Genomic DNA, 12610 nt, shown 5'->3' with positions numbered 1-12610 from the left:
TGTTACCTTAAATAGTGTAAGGAATCCAGAGTAACATGAAACGCTGGAATTCTTTACACTATTTAAGGTTCCAGGCTTCCTCGTGTGCGGCACCGATGCTCATCCTTGCGGAAGGCTACCTGAAGAAGAGATGCGCCAACTTGCCTGTCATGCGACGGCGGTACTGCATGCTTGTTGTCGACGACTCCAAGCCGCCACCATCATCTTCATCGACAAAGATCAAGGTCATGCTACGATCGTACAAAAACGAAGAGTCGAGGATGGCATCGATCGACTCATTTGTGTCGTCGCATGTGGTGAAATGCATCGGGGAATGGACCGGGAAAGGCAACTTGCACACGTACCCAAACGCTTTTGTGGTGGAGACGCTGCAGAGCAAACTGTTCCACTGCTCGGCGGACTCTCCCGACGACAAGGCAAGATGGACTTCTGCAATCGAAGTGTACGATCGACTGTCCGTCGGCTCGTCGTCCATACCTCCCCCAATTGATACGCCCGTGTCTTTTACCCATGACTTCGACGCTGCAGGTACCTCTCACCTCCTCTGCACAAGTGTATCCGTGTCCCCAGGGCCACAACTCGTCGAAGGTGACGGCGGTGGGATACCTGCTCCTGCACACCTCGAAGGGCAGCACCATATCGAAGCACCGGACGCACCATCATCCTTCACTCGACCAGCTTCAACACGTCCCAAGAGCTTGAGAAGCGATGCTTTGTTCAAGTCCAAGTCGAAGCAAGGTCGCCGAGGCAACTACAACGACATCGACATGGATAGTGACGAAGAGCAAGGTCCATCCCATGTGAGGCTTGCTTGGTTGCATCGTTTTTCTCATGACTTACGTAGGTGGACTCGGTGCACCTCGATAGCGCGCTGCTGCAACTCTCAACAACAAAACCTTCCCCGTCGAACGATCTCGACGACCTTCCGTTCAACACCGTCGATGTTCCATGGTCCTCGATGAGGCTGCACTACGTCGAGGCACCGGAAGCAGCTCCATCCAATGCTGACTGCGCCATGGACGATGACGACGAAGAGTATTTGGACTTGAACCCGGATATGGTCGCGCGGTTCTCGCACATGCGCATGATGGAGGCGCGAGGTCTAGCCAAAGGTACATTTCGTGTGTGTCGGCCCGAGCCTTCATGAATGCCCAGACTCATTGAACGGCGGATTGCTGCCGCCACGGCGCAGCGATGGCGCTCGATCGAGAAGCCGGCACAAGACACATCCTTCTGTCGTCGACGACATGGCGCCGAAACCGAAAAAGAAAACCAAAAAAGAGCCAAAAAAAGAACGAAATACAAAACAGGTCCACCACGGCGACAACGACGGCCGTACTCCAGCGAACCCCGCGCCTCGACGCGACCATTCCCCACCAGCTCCTCAAGAGAGGCGGATGTACAAAGTCGCGCCCCCACTGCCCCCACCACCACCCTTGCCCACCGCTGCCCCACGGCCTCCGCCGTCCCTCCAGTTACCCGCCATCGACGACTTCTAAAGCCAATGTCTGTCTCCAACATCACTCTTGTCCTTCTGCTGCGCCACGTACCCCACCGCGCTCAAAGCGAATTCCACATCTGCCAAGCTGGTGAAAGAGCAGGAGGTGAGCCATCGCAGCATCATTGTGAGCTGCACCACGTGCAGCGTACGTGCTCGACATTGGCATGGGAATCGCCACGGTGCCATCCCGCTTGCGACCCACGTTAGCGTTCTTCCACGCAGTTTAAAAAGCTGGGGGTACCGGGGTTCGATCCCCAAGCGTTGATAATTTTTCATGTTCCACGTGGTCGTCCCCACTGTGTCTGCCACGCATCGGTGTCGCTTACGTGACGAAGATGTGGGAGTTAGGCCGACCCAGCTGCCATGAACCAACCCACGAGTGCCCATCGATCTCGCAGCGTCGGCATGGCTTCGTGCAAGAGTTTACCGCTGTCAAACAGCACCAGAGTCCCACCCACAGGATCGACGTCGACGGGGGGTGTCTTCTTGGATGGGTATGCGCGCAACGCGCCGCCATCCTCAGCTGAGTTCCAGTTCGCATCGTTGAGGTACAGCACCATCGAAATGACCCGGTGCACTTTTCCTGTGGAGAAGTGAGACACTCGGACATCGCTACCGACAACATACCGGGAACGTGGTGCTGCTGGTCAATGTGCTTGCCGTAAAATCCTTTGCCACCACCAGGGTAGTACAAATACTGGAGCTCCATGACATCAGCCAAAGGTTGCACGTTTGAACTGAGGGTTTCTCGCAGGTCACTGATCGCGTCCATGAGAGCGTTGCGGATGGCGACGTCTCCCACGTCTTTGCCGGCGGCTTCCGCGTCGTCAAACAGGCCACAACACTCCGAATGGCGTTTTCTCAACTCCATTTTCTGGGCTTCACCCTCTCGACCGCCAATGGCACTTTGAGTGAACGCTCCTGCACCACGTAACGCTTCAGCATCGCATCGAATTCTCGCAACCGTGGCAGGTGGCAACCATGCAGGCGTCACGGAGATATTCCCTGATCCAATCGACGACAGCGTTGTAATGGGCGACGGTGTGAAGCTGTGTACTTGCCGTTTCTTGGCACGTGGACGTTTTCGTCGGCGCTTCTTCACGGTGGCGTCAGAAACGTCATGTGTAGCTGGCGACGATTGCTTCCGCTTCTTGGATACTGACGGATGCTCAGGGGGAGTAGATTCTTGAGACCTCGCTGGCGCATCTCCACCGTTACCTTTAGAAGCAGTGACTTCATCGACGGCGACGATGCCCTTCTTCTTGAGTCGGCGCTTCTCTGCGTGCGACAGCGCCATCCAAGCAGTTCCAAGAAAAGGACAACAATTCTGTTCTTTTTTGTACCAAAATTGAGTTTAATACTTTCAGTTGTCGTGTATCTATAGTTTAATCAAGATGATGTTTAGATGGTATAGATGCATAAACACCAAGATTATAAATTTGTACGAATAAGCTATCCGGGATGCCCCACGGTTTCATTCTTTGCCACGCTTCCCGTAACTGATGTCGACGGCAATTGCCGCGGCACGTGCCAAGACGAAGGGGAAGACTCTCCTGAAGGATATTCTGAATGCATATGGAGAAATTGACAGCGTGGAGGCATCTGCTGAGGCGATCTCGGATTGGAACCGACGAAAGAAAGAAGCCATCGCTAACGGGACTTGGGTGTGGCGAGAAAATACAATGGCATTCGCGATCCCCAAGTCGAAAGTCGCCACCCACAACATCAAAGGCGAGTTTGCGTGCCTTACTACCTTGTCTGCAGAGCTCGATGCAGTTGTGCACGGGCCCACGGCACGAAGAAATCCTGCTTCGGTTGTTGACGGCATGCACACGAAAGGGTGTTCGTGGAGGTACACAACGTCGGTGTTTAGTTCGATGTGAATCCCTTGATCTAGTGCGGTGTTTGACGGCAAATTCTACACCTGCACGAACGAACTGCATTCCGAGACGGAGGTGATGGCGAGGCGATGCAACTGGCATGCAATCGAGTGTCGCTCACCGACCCACTCGACGTCGGCGGTGCCTGACAAAACGATTGCCATTCCAAACGAAGACGCGCTGTGCTTGTCCTGCTTTGCAACGTCCCGATCTCGGTTGCCCAAACACCGACAGACACCGCCAGCATTTGATCAAGTCATGATACCAGGCACGCAAACCGTCTTATCCCTCTCGTCCGCCTGACGCTCGACTCGGAAAAGGGGTGCATCGGTCGGAGGCGCAAAAGGTCCAAGCGAAACTTGACATTGTCACACAAGCCAAAGTCAAACCCACCATGTCCACAAATCAAGAACTCTCAAAAACATCGACATGTGCTTGGCGAGGACACAAACCCGGTCAAAAGACATTCCAGCCACACGTGTGCCACCGCACAGTCCTGCTCCATCCCATCTACGGCACGTACTTGCCCATGTGCGGCTACCATCAATCGCCATGCGTCCGAAACCTGACCAAAGGCACCGTGTGTCCTCGCATTGTACAGTTCAACGCGTACGGGCTGTGTCACAACCACTACGAAGCTCTCATGGCCACGTACGTCGCTCGTGTTGCGAACCCCACTCACTCTGCATGCAGACTGCCATTTCACGAACGCCGTGCAGACAAAACATTTGACTCGCCGTTTGACCCACCCGACGTGTACATGGATATCGACAAAGGCAGGGCCGCAGTGGCCCCACATCCACTTGCGCCAAAACTTCCGCCTCCCCCCTTGACTACCCCCTCTCCTGACTCGACAGTGCCCTCAACGTCGCTCATTCGAGGCACCCTGACGTCGGTATTTGCCGCGTGGACATCTCCTGTCCAAACACTGTGGTGGCAAATCAACTATGTGCGACAAGGACCACGTATTGCTACGCGCCTCCAAGCGATCTTTCGAGGCAAACAAGCACGCAAGCAAGTTCATCGGATGCTGTTGGAGACATAGTACGTTGGACACAACAAATTCGTCATGTGTCTGCCCGACGTTTGGTGCCGCCAGTGATTTTGATTATCTGTTGCTCATGGTCATGTGTCATTGTATTCATGTAGTGCCCGCAAGCGCACGAAAGCAGCCATCCTCCTTCAAAAACACTTTCGAGCTCGTCAAGCTAAGCGCCATGTTGTCCAATACCGAGACGTCCTTCTTCGGACGTCAATGTTGCTCCAGCGCATGGCGAGGGGGTACATCTCACGTCGGCGAGTGCACCGCACAAGACGTTTTCGCCGGCTTTGCCACGCAGTCGGGGTTTACTTAACAGTTCGGCGGGCGATTTCCATCTTGCACTTCCGTGTGGACACGCGTCGTGGTCTCTCGTACGTCGCTCGCACTGAAGTCGTCCGTGGCGATCGCCTCGATGATATCCAACCACAACCTTTTCGTAGACGTGGCAGCGATCGCGATCGTTTGATCTCGTTGTCTTTGCTCCAACGGCGCCATGCAGCCCGAGTTCTCGCACGGGCCATGCGCGCGTGGAAAAAGGACAAGCTGCAAAAACGTCAGCAAGGCGAGCTCAAGTTCAAAACGTTCCTGAGCTCTGTCACAATCCAGCGAGCGTGGAAGCGGTACCAAAAGCTCAAGTGGCTTCATGCGCGATTCCATGCCGCCCAACGCATTCAAGCGCGTATTCGAGGCGATCTCACGCGATGCTTGTGGGCCAACGACCCTGGCATTTCATCCACAGTCCTGTGGATAAACCCCCGCAGTGGATTTGCATACGTTCGGCATCGACTCGATCCCACAGCGTCGCCATCGTACTCGGTACCAAGTCACGCTTCTCGACTTCATGCTAGATAGGAACGCTCACTTGGACTTAGGTGGTCCGACGGAGCATGCGGCGAGATGTTGCGGCTCGAATGATCCAACTCCATTTCCGCGGGTATGTGGGTCGCGTGGCGGCCAACACAGCTTGGGCCAACATGGAAAAACGATGGCAGTGGATCGATCCAAGCCAAGGTGAGAGATTTGTGTAATTGTTGCAAGCGGCTGATGGCAGGCAGACCGGCGAGTCTTGAGAACGCTGCTACCACACACGTTTTACCACGAAGACAAACACCACCACATGCGGCCAATTTTCAACGTGCCTGTGCCGTATCGTGCGTTTGCGTATGAATTCCAGGGTAGGATGTTGTTCTGCCGTCGCCGCCTCAATTGCTGTGGCAGGGGTTGTGGATTTGCTGGACGATCAAGACGGCCTTCGTTGCGCGAACATGCCACCGCGCCGCCCGACTCCGCCCACCCCATGGACTGTTGTCGAGTGCCCTCTATCGGCCGACTCGACATTGTCGCTTCGATTTCCACCCACACAGTCCATCATTGAGTCGTCGTTGCTCGACACTGTCGGCATCACGTCGACCAAGGCCATGTACCCAATTGGAGCGATCGTGTACGTCCACCTCCCAAACAAGAAAATGCACCCAGCGACGATAACACGCATCCATGTCGAGACGGACTCGTTCGACGTGGCATTTCTTCCCGTACGTTCACACTTGGGAGAGCCATACGAGACTGGTCAACGTAGAGGATGTTGTTATACATTCCATGCCGTAGGGCCTGGTGTCGATTCGAGGAATTGCGATCACGGAGGCCAAGAACATCCACGTGAGTCGGATGCAGCTCGAACCCCCGCCCACGCGTCCTGTCACACTGACGCACTGCATCCACGCCGAACGAAAGCGCGTGGCAGCTCTTCCGACCTCTGCCAAGTTGCCCGACAAGTCGGCATCACGTAATATCATTCCCAAGAGATCGTGGCCAGATGTCGCGTCGAGGTTTCACGCGCTTGTCACGTGCGTCCGAGATCATCACCGCCGGCTCTTGACCGAGCCACCGCTTTGGATGCGATTCGTATTTGATCATCGCGACTTTCTGGACCAGTATTGGCTGCGCTTGCTGCACGACATCGAGCACGGCCACCCAACGGACCCGCACTACCCAAGTTCGTGCCCCATGGAGGTACGTTCCCGGCGACCCACCACGAACAATTATCGATGTCCACACGTTTTATTTCATCGTGTTCAGGGCATGATCTTGCCCTTGCCCCATGTGGCCAAGTGGATGAAGACGAAATTGTTGTCGTTGGGGTTGGAAGCTACGGCGTTGGCCAACCAAGTTCCTCCCAAACCGCGCCACGCAGTGCGTTCTCGTGCTTCCAAGAAGCAATCGTTTTTCACAAGGTCCATGTAGGCTGGCAAGGCGGTGCAGCAGTGTTCGCAGCACGCTGTCATCCCGACGACATACGTCGACGACATAGAGGCCACATTTCTTCAACGTGCGAGTGCCTCTTGGTTGTGCGTATCGAAAAATAACATTGAATCCAGGCGACATGCGACTGCAAAGCCCTGCCAATTCTGACCGTCACGCTTCTCGGGATGATCTTGATACCCCCAATGCGTCGAGTGTGTCGCTGGCGGACATTCATAAACTCGTGTACCACCTCAAGGTGTCTACAATCCGATCCAAACACGCTCTCGGGACATGTCTACTCATCTACTCGCCGATTCCATAGAGCTTACCTGGCCACGTGCCAGACCACGTCTTGCAAGTAACCACGCGCAACGTCCGCACGTTTGTGTGCAGCCACCCAGCATGCGGGCGCTGTTTTTCGTACGCTTTCCCATCAGCGCCTGCACGCTCCAGTTTACGTTGACGGGTTCTAGCACGCGGGAAGGCGCTCGACTTCACAAAGAACTGCACTCGAACAAGCCACGTTTTGCAGGCGGCAATCCCTTGGTCGACCAGGTACAGCTTCCAGACGTTCTCTCAGCAATGGCATCGTTGTTTGGAATCGCGTCTAGTACATGCACAAACACTGGCCACCCGAAAGTCCATGGCGCGATGAAAACCAAATGGCCATCCAAGGAACGGCTAACACGGGGTTTCAGTGTCCGGTGTGCGATCGATCGTTTCCAACAAGACGTGAAGCATTGCGGTGCGAATCACTCGAGCGTGTGCTGGCATCGTGTGTTCATGCGGTGGATGTAGCCATGCGAGTGCTGCGCATGGTCACGAGCAGCCGCGGGAACAAGTGAGCACAACAAATCCCAACATTATTTGGCTTGGGACATCGCGCACGATCAACGACATTGCAAATCGGTTTCCCGAGCTTCGCAGGCCCCGCGTGTGCCCCACGTGCTCACGCAAGGTATTTTGTCGTGTCCGTAATTGGATGCCGCATTGTTATCTCGAGTAGATGGCCCAACCCGACCCAGTTTGCCGATTGTACCCATCCGTGTGCATCTTGATGGAATCGGCCGTCATTTTTGCGACAGACTTCAAGGCACTGTCGCCTCAATTCCACGTCACTTGCCCGGACTGCGGCTTCAGGACAGACACCCCGGGCTCCAAGTCATCCGTGTACCTGAACATGCACGTTTTGTGCCGCGACAGGCATGGGGTCGATTGGGCGTTGGGCAACTTGTATCATGCTCCCCCCGCCGTCGCTTCCCTCGGTGAAGCTCTCATCTTAGGGTATTCGTGCTGTGGTATTGTGATCTTTTACCGAATGACGCACCGTGAGTAGTTACGACTACACGTACGAGGTCCTGCTGCAATCGCCCTTGGTGTGCATGCCATTGACCCAATGCAATGGATATGCCATTGTCCACACGTGCTCCCGCACTTACTTTCATCGCAAAGTGAAGGCGGTCATACCACCTGGGCAAGTCGAAAAATTCTGCCGCGTGCTTCGTCCATCATCCCAACACGCAAAACCCCCACCGTCCGCGGCCCCAACAGGTGCAAGGCCAGAACAGTCGGCTTGATGTTTCAAGCCATCCCACACGATTGAATGAAGCCACTATCCTTCCAAGCGTCTGGGAACCTGCTAGTTGTATTGCCGAGTTTGTTCACAAGGAACCTCTGCAGCCCTCCACTACAGCGCAGCACGAGGGCGATCGTATCTTTGGTAGCGTTTCGATGCGACTTGTGGCTGTTCGTCGAATCGAAGCTGTGGGGTCGTCACTTGCTAAAGAGTCGCTCCGAAAGGTCGTGGGTCGTTTCATTCGCCACCAAGGGAATGCTGAACATTTGGGCCACTTTTTCAATGCGGGTGGCGTGGGTTGTCGTGAGTGTTGCGGCCGTGGCGTCTGCCGCGTTCTATCCATGCAAAGGCGAAAAGATCCGCGTGCGCAAGCCATGGAGCTTGCTCACGACTCCCGAAAAGGAGCTGTTCGTCGAGGCGCTTGGTGAAGGCATGCGTCGAGGGTTCCACCACCGGTTTGCCGAAATCCACTCGGAGCCCGAGAGCGAACAAGAAGCCCACGGGTGCATGTTTATCTACTGGCATCGCAAGTTCCTCCTCGGGTACGAGAACATGCTGCGCAGCCTCAAGCCGGAATATGCGTGCATAACGTTGCCGTACTGGGACTACGCAACCCTGTCGAGCTCGTACACGTCGGGTACAGTCGCCGCGCACGATCTGAGGTTTGTACTCACTCGGCGTTTGTCTAGGAAGCTGCCGAAGCGTCAACCAGTGCTCGTCCGACATCATTGCGTACTTGGGCGGGAATGTCGATTCGACTTCGACGCGGTCGTGGGACCTTATCAACCGTGACATTATGGGCGGCGTCGGGTGTGTCCGAGGCAAGCCGTTCAACAACTTTTGTCAGTCGACTTCGGCGTTCGAGTCAAACCAGTGCATGGGGTGCATGCCGCGGGCCAACTACGACCAAGCCCGCGTTCCAGCCGAGGCCAACATTGGCCAAGTGTTTGCACAAATCCTTGGCGGAGGCGATTCGTTCAGCGCAGCGTCGCGTTCGATCCAGTTGGGAGCGCACAGTACGTTGCTGCGTTGTGGTGTCGGTCGGGTACGTATGGCTGACTTGGTGGCGTCTAGATACGGTCCACGCTGCTCTCGGGGGGGCAATGGGAACGCTGAAGTCCCCCGCCGATGTCCTCTTCTACGCCCATCACGTACGCGGCCAGCGACGTGGTTGAGACAAGTCATGACGGTCGTGTAGGCTCAAATTGACTTGATGCATCGCATCTACTTCAAGTGCGTCGTCGCGGATGCTGCGCCCCCCAACCGATCAAAGGTCCTGACGGACAAGGAAAAGCAAAACGCAAACGACCGTCGGATCTGGACGAGCTGCCGACGGGCGTCCAACACGGTGATCCAGCCAAAGCATTGGGTCCGAATGTTCTCGGGGGAAGCGGGCAGCGCGCCCATGGACGTGAACAATCCCAAGAACCCCCTGTACGAGTTCTTCATGGCGCTTCCACGCGAGTATTATCTGTACGCGGACGGCGACGACCTTGGAAGGTTCAGCTACCAATACCAGTACACTGGGATGCTGGCCGACATGCTGCTCAAGTGCAGAAACTTTGTGGCTCCGCGACGGTATGCATGCTTTCCCAACGTTCTCGATGGAGTTGAGGGGTTGTATTGCAGGGCGCTGCTTCTGGACGAAGAAGACGGGTACACGGGCAACAGAAGCCACTACCAGCAGCGCTGTGTAAAGCGACCGTTGCTCGAGTGCGAAGTGAAGGAGAAGTCGTTCTTGGACTTTATGTCCACCAAGGCTGGTGAACTTGGCTGGTCGCACGACACGCTGGTCGAGCAGCTCGAGGCGCTGGTGTGCATCCACCAGGACGAATGCCTCGGCGGGTGCTCCGATTACACCGAAGAATTCAAACGCGTGTTTCACCCCCGTGGTCCCCCGCGCTGCAAAACGATCACGGACCGCCTCAAAGCGAGCGACCTGTTCATCAAACTGCCCGCGTGGCGCCAAGTGATGGCCCGCTACTTTCCATGTCCAGATGACGAAGAGGAAGCGCCGTACATGTAACCATCGATAGTCGCGAGTTTCTCTCAGTGTTTGTGACATCGTCGACGGCTTGATCGAGAACGTCCAAGCTCGTTCAAGACCTTCCTAAACCTTCATGCATTCGTATGATTCCGCGTGGTCCTGGCACTCTAGCGTCGCTGCCCTCGATCGAATAAACGTCCTCCCTTTCGCGCGGTTCGAGTCACGCGTTCGTCCTTGAACTGCATCAGTCGCTTATTCAAGCATCGTATTTTTGTTAGCGTTCTTGTGCACACGGTTGGTATGGCGCTTCGTGTGTGTCGCTGCCGCAATTGTAGCCCAGACCATTGGCAAGTACGATCCGCATGCCGTCCGCGTGCGCAAGCCATGGAGCTTCACAGCCATGGCCGACATGAACTTGTATATTGCGAACACATGCGGCGGGGATTTCACCACCGATTTGCCGTATTTCACTCGGAGCCCGAGAGCGAACAAGCTGCCCACAGGTGCATGCATGTCCGCTGGCAACACAAGGTCCTTCCTCCTCGGGTGCGACAACATGCTGCGCAGCCTCAAGCCAGAATATGGGTGCATCACACTGCGACCTCTCGACCAATTCCACAGCGCGCTGACGCCTTGCGCTGCCTCCACGGATGTAAACCAGGCGAGGTCACATACTTCCGTGAGTGGCGGAGTAGTTCTGGTCGTAGCTTTCCCATGCCAGTGCTCATCGAATTCCGATCGGGCCAATGCACCACTCGAGCCAACGCCACGAAGACATTTCGGAGCAACACACCGCCATGTCCACCCGTGCGGCTCGTTGATGCTTGTGTCGGGGTTTCGAGGTTTCGGGGTTTCGGGGTTGCACGCTGGATATCGCTTAAAATAAACTGTACAATTCGAGCTAAATTGAGGAGTTGTCGAGCCGTTCCACCAGGCTCCATGAAGCGCCCGCGGATCGACGAGTTTTGCCAGCGGCAAGCTGCGTCCTGCGCACCCAAGATTTGATTCGCATGGTGACATCGTACCAACAAGGCCTCTGTATCGACGGCCACGACCTTCTCGTGGCTATTCAATGGCCAGCCGTGAAGTCGCTTGGCATCTCGTATGTGTTCTCGACGATGGGGGTGTGGCCGTTTTCCCGTCTGGCCTCCTGGACAGATAAGCATGGCTTGAAGCACCTCGATCGCGTCCTCGACTTTGTTGAAGAACGCTCGGCCTGTTTTCTCCTACACCACATTGCGTTTTGTGTGGCCGTGAGGTACAATCACCTCCCAATACTGCGTCATGTCGGCGGTTCCCGCTGTCACGAACGCACCGGCTTGGATTTCACCATGGCGATGGACGTTGCTGCAAAACATGGTCACCTCGACATCATTCAATGGCTACATGCGAATCGCAAGGAAGGCTGCACGTCTGCCGCCATGGATCATGCAGCTCGAAATGGCCACGTCGACGTCTGCGACTGGCTCCATCACACTGGCCTTGCCACGTTTTCGTCGCATCAGCTCGACGTCATGAAAGAAGTTGTGATGAAGGGGGATTTACGAATAGTCGAGTGGCTGCATCGCCATCGGACGCGACAATGGCCACGAGGCCTCATGGACGACATCGCGGCGGGCGGAAACGTGCGCATGATGGCCTTTTTCCACCATCACACAACTGAGCAGTGCACCACCGACGCCATGGACTTCGCAGCGTGTCGAGGGCATTTGGAAATGGTCCAGTTCTTGCACCACCACCGCCACGAAGGATGCACGACGCAAGCCATCGACTTGGCAGCAGGTCGCGGCCACTTTGACGTTGTCAAGTGGCTCTACATCCATCGCCATGAAGCATGCACGTGGAACGCTATCTATCTCGCCGCATGTGGTGGCCACATGCGCATCCTGTATTACTTGGCTCGGGTCGCGCACGTGCGCACTACTGCGTGGCGTTGTGCGCAGGTTGTTGCCCAAACGAGCGGCCGCCTCGATGCCCTAGCAGCGCTGAACAAGGTTGCGATGGCCGCAAAGCGGAATCGTTCTCGATCGACGCCTCACTTTGACCGCTGCGCCTAGACCCTCGTACATAGATGGTTGTGATTCATCCAAGCAATGTGTCCATGTGTACAGCGGTGGATGGCATTGCCTACACCGCTCCTTTTCCCATTGTCGCAAGCACGTGCAAATGGCCAACCATGTAGAGCTTGCGTACACCCCAAGGCAGCATCCTGCCACGGCCTCCGCCCTTCCGCCGGTAGATAGCTGACATGAAGCATCGCCAAGACAATTGTGCCTACTTGCGCACCCCAACCATGCCACATGAAGCGTTGCGCACGAAATTCTCCGGGACAGGTCGACCGTAGATTGTTCCAATCGATGGTTTGGTAAAGTTCTCGAATAGA

General features: G+C 55.7%; 5 protein-coding genes across 7 annotated transcripts; 4 read left to right on the top strand and 1 right to left on the bottom strand.

Moving 5' to 3' along the window:
* The first annotated feature begins 68 nt into the window (after positions 1-68).
* On the top strand, positions 69-2818 carry H310_11295 (hypothetical protein). 3 transcript variants are annotated; one of them, XM_008877902.1, is made up of 4 exons: positions 69-528; positions 589-800; positions 845-1112; positions 1156-2818. In XM_008877902.1, exons 1-4 carry the CDS (start codon positions 96-98, stop codon positions 1497-1499), a joined length of 1257 nt encoding a protein of 418 aa, XP_008876124.1. In that variant the 5' UTR covers positions 69-95; the 3' UTR covers positions 1500-2818. The 3 variants fall into 3 exon arrangements, with proteins under 3 accessions (XP_008876124.1, XP_008876123.1, XP_008876122.1); XM_008877901.1 differs by having other exon boundaries at positions 571-800; XM_008877900.1 differs by having other exon boundaries at positions 69-800.
* Positions 1635-2817, bottom strand: H310_11296 (hypothetical protein). Its single transcript, XM_008877903.1, has 2 exons — positions 2129-2817; positions 1635-2084 (listed from the first exon to the last, which is right to left on the bottom strand). Exons 1-2 carry the CDS (start codon positions 2796-2798, stop codon positions 1846-1848), a joined length of 909 nt encoding a protein of 302 aa, XP_008876125.1. The 5' UTR covers positions 2799-2817; the 3' UTR covers positions 1635-1845.
* A 170-nt stretch (positions 2819-2988) lies between the features above and the next one.
* On the top strand, positions 2989-8289 carry H310_11294 (hypothetical protein). Its single transcript, XM_008877899.1, has 19 exons — positions 2989-3353; positions 3399-3649; positions 3702-4032; positions 4075-4425; positions 4531-4794; positions 4864-5239; positions 5296-5434; positions 5479-5598; positions 5642-5955; positions 6029-6433; positions 6500-6613; positions 6665-6749; positions 6799-6920; positions 6987-7084; positions 7138-7219; positions 7276-7409; positions 7463-7622; positions 7671-7948; positions 8001-8289. The coding sequence occupies exons 1-19, from the start codon at positions 3004-3006 to the stop codon at positions 8239-8241; spliced, it is 4215 nt and encodes a 1404-aa protein (XP_008876121.1). The 5' UTR covers positions 2989-3003; the 3' UTR covers positions 8242-8289.
* A 233-nt stretch (positions 8290-8522) lies between these two features.
* Positions 8523-10266, top strand: H310_11293 (hypothetical protein; the record flags this gene model as incomplete). Its single annotated transcript, XM_008877898.1, has 5 exons — positions 8523-8877; positions 8930-9256; positions 9315-9391; positions 9439-9818; positions 9870-10266. The coding sequence occupies 5 exons, from the start codon at positions 8523-8525 to the stop codon at positions 10264-10266; spliced, it is 1536 nt and encodes a 511-aa protein (XP_008876120.1).
* An 869-nt stretch (positions 10267-11135) lies between these two features.
* Positions 11136-12406, top strand: H310_11292 (hypothetical protein). The gene has a single exon (XM_008877897.1). It carries the CDS (start codon positions 11238-11240, stop codon positions 12282-12284), a length of 1047 nt encoding a protein of 348 aa, XP_008876119.1. The 5' UTR covers positions 11136-11237; the 3' UTR covers positions 12285-12406.
* The last annotated feature ends 204 nt before the right edge of the window (positions 12407-12610 follow it).

Source organism: Aphanomyces invadans, assembly GCF_000520115.1.
Source record: "Aphanomyces invadans strain NJM9701 unplaced genomic scaffold supercont1.30, whole genome shotgun sequence".
Taxonomy (NCBI): Eukaryota; Oomycota; class Saprolegniomycetes; order Saprolegniales; family Verrucalvaceae; genus Aphanomyces; species Aphanomyces invadans.
The sequence above is the reverse complement of the archived record's forward strand: the minus strand, read 5'-3'. Positions and strand labels throughout refer to the sequence as shown.

Excerpts from the sequence above, each read along its gene's own strand:
- H310_11295 (XM_008877900.1), top strand. The coding sequence starts at position 96 with ATGCTCATCCTTGCGGAAGGCTACCTGAAGAAGAGATGCGCCAACTTG. Across the intron at positions 801-844 it reads AAGAGCAAGGTCCATCCCAT|GTGGACTCGGTGCACCTCGA; the intron begins GTGAGGCTTGCT and ends TGACTTACGTAG. Across the intron at positions 1,113-1,155 it reads GGCGCGAGGTCTAGCCAAAG|ACTCATTGAACGGCGGATTG; the intron begins GTACATTTCGTG and ends ATGAATGCCCAG.
- H310_11296 (XM_008877903.1), bottom strand. The coding sequence starts at position 2,798 with ATGGCGCTGTCGCACGCAGAGAAGCGCCGACTCAAGAAGAAGGGCATC. Across the intron at positions 2,085-2,128 it reads CCAGCAGCACCACGTTCCCG|GAAAAGTGCACCGGGTCATT; the intron begins GTATGTTGTCGG and ends ACTTCTCCACAG.
- H310_11294 (XM_008877899.1), top strand. The coding sequence starts at position 3,004 with ATGTCGACGGCAATTGCCGCGGCACGTGCCAAGACGAAGGGGAAGACT. Across the intron at positions 4,795-4,863 it reads GACACGCGTCGTGGTCTCTC|ACGTGGCAGCGATCGCGATC; the intron begins GTACGTCGCTCG and ends ACCTTTTCGTAG. Across the intron at positions 7,623-7,670 it reads GCCCCACGTGCTCACGCAAG|ATGGCCCAACCCGACCCAGT; the intron begins GTATTTTGTCGT and ends TATCTCGAGTAG.
- H310_11292 (XM_008877897.1), top strand. The coding sequence starts at position 11,238 with ATGGTGACATCGTACCAACAAGGCCTCTGTATCGACGGCCACGACCTT.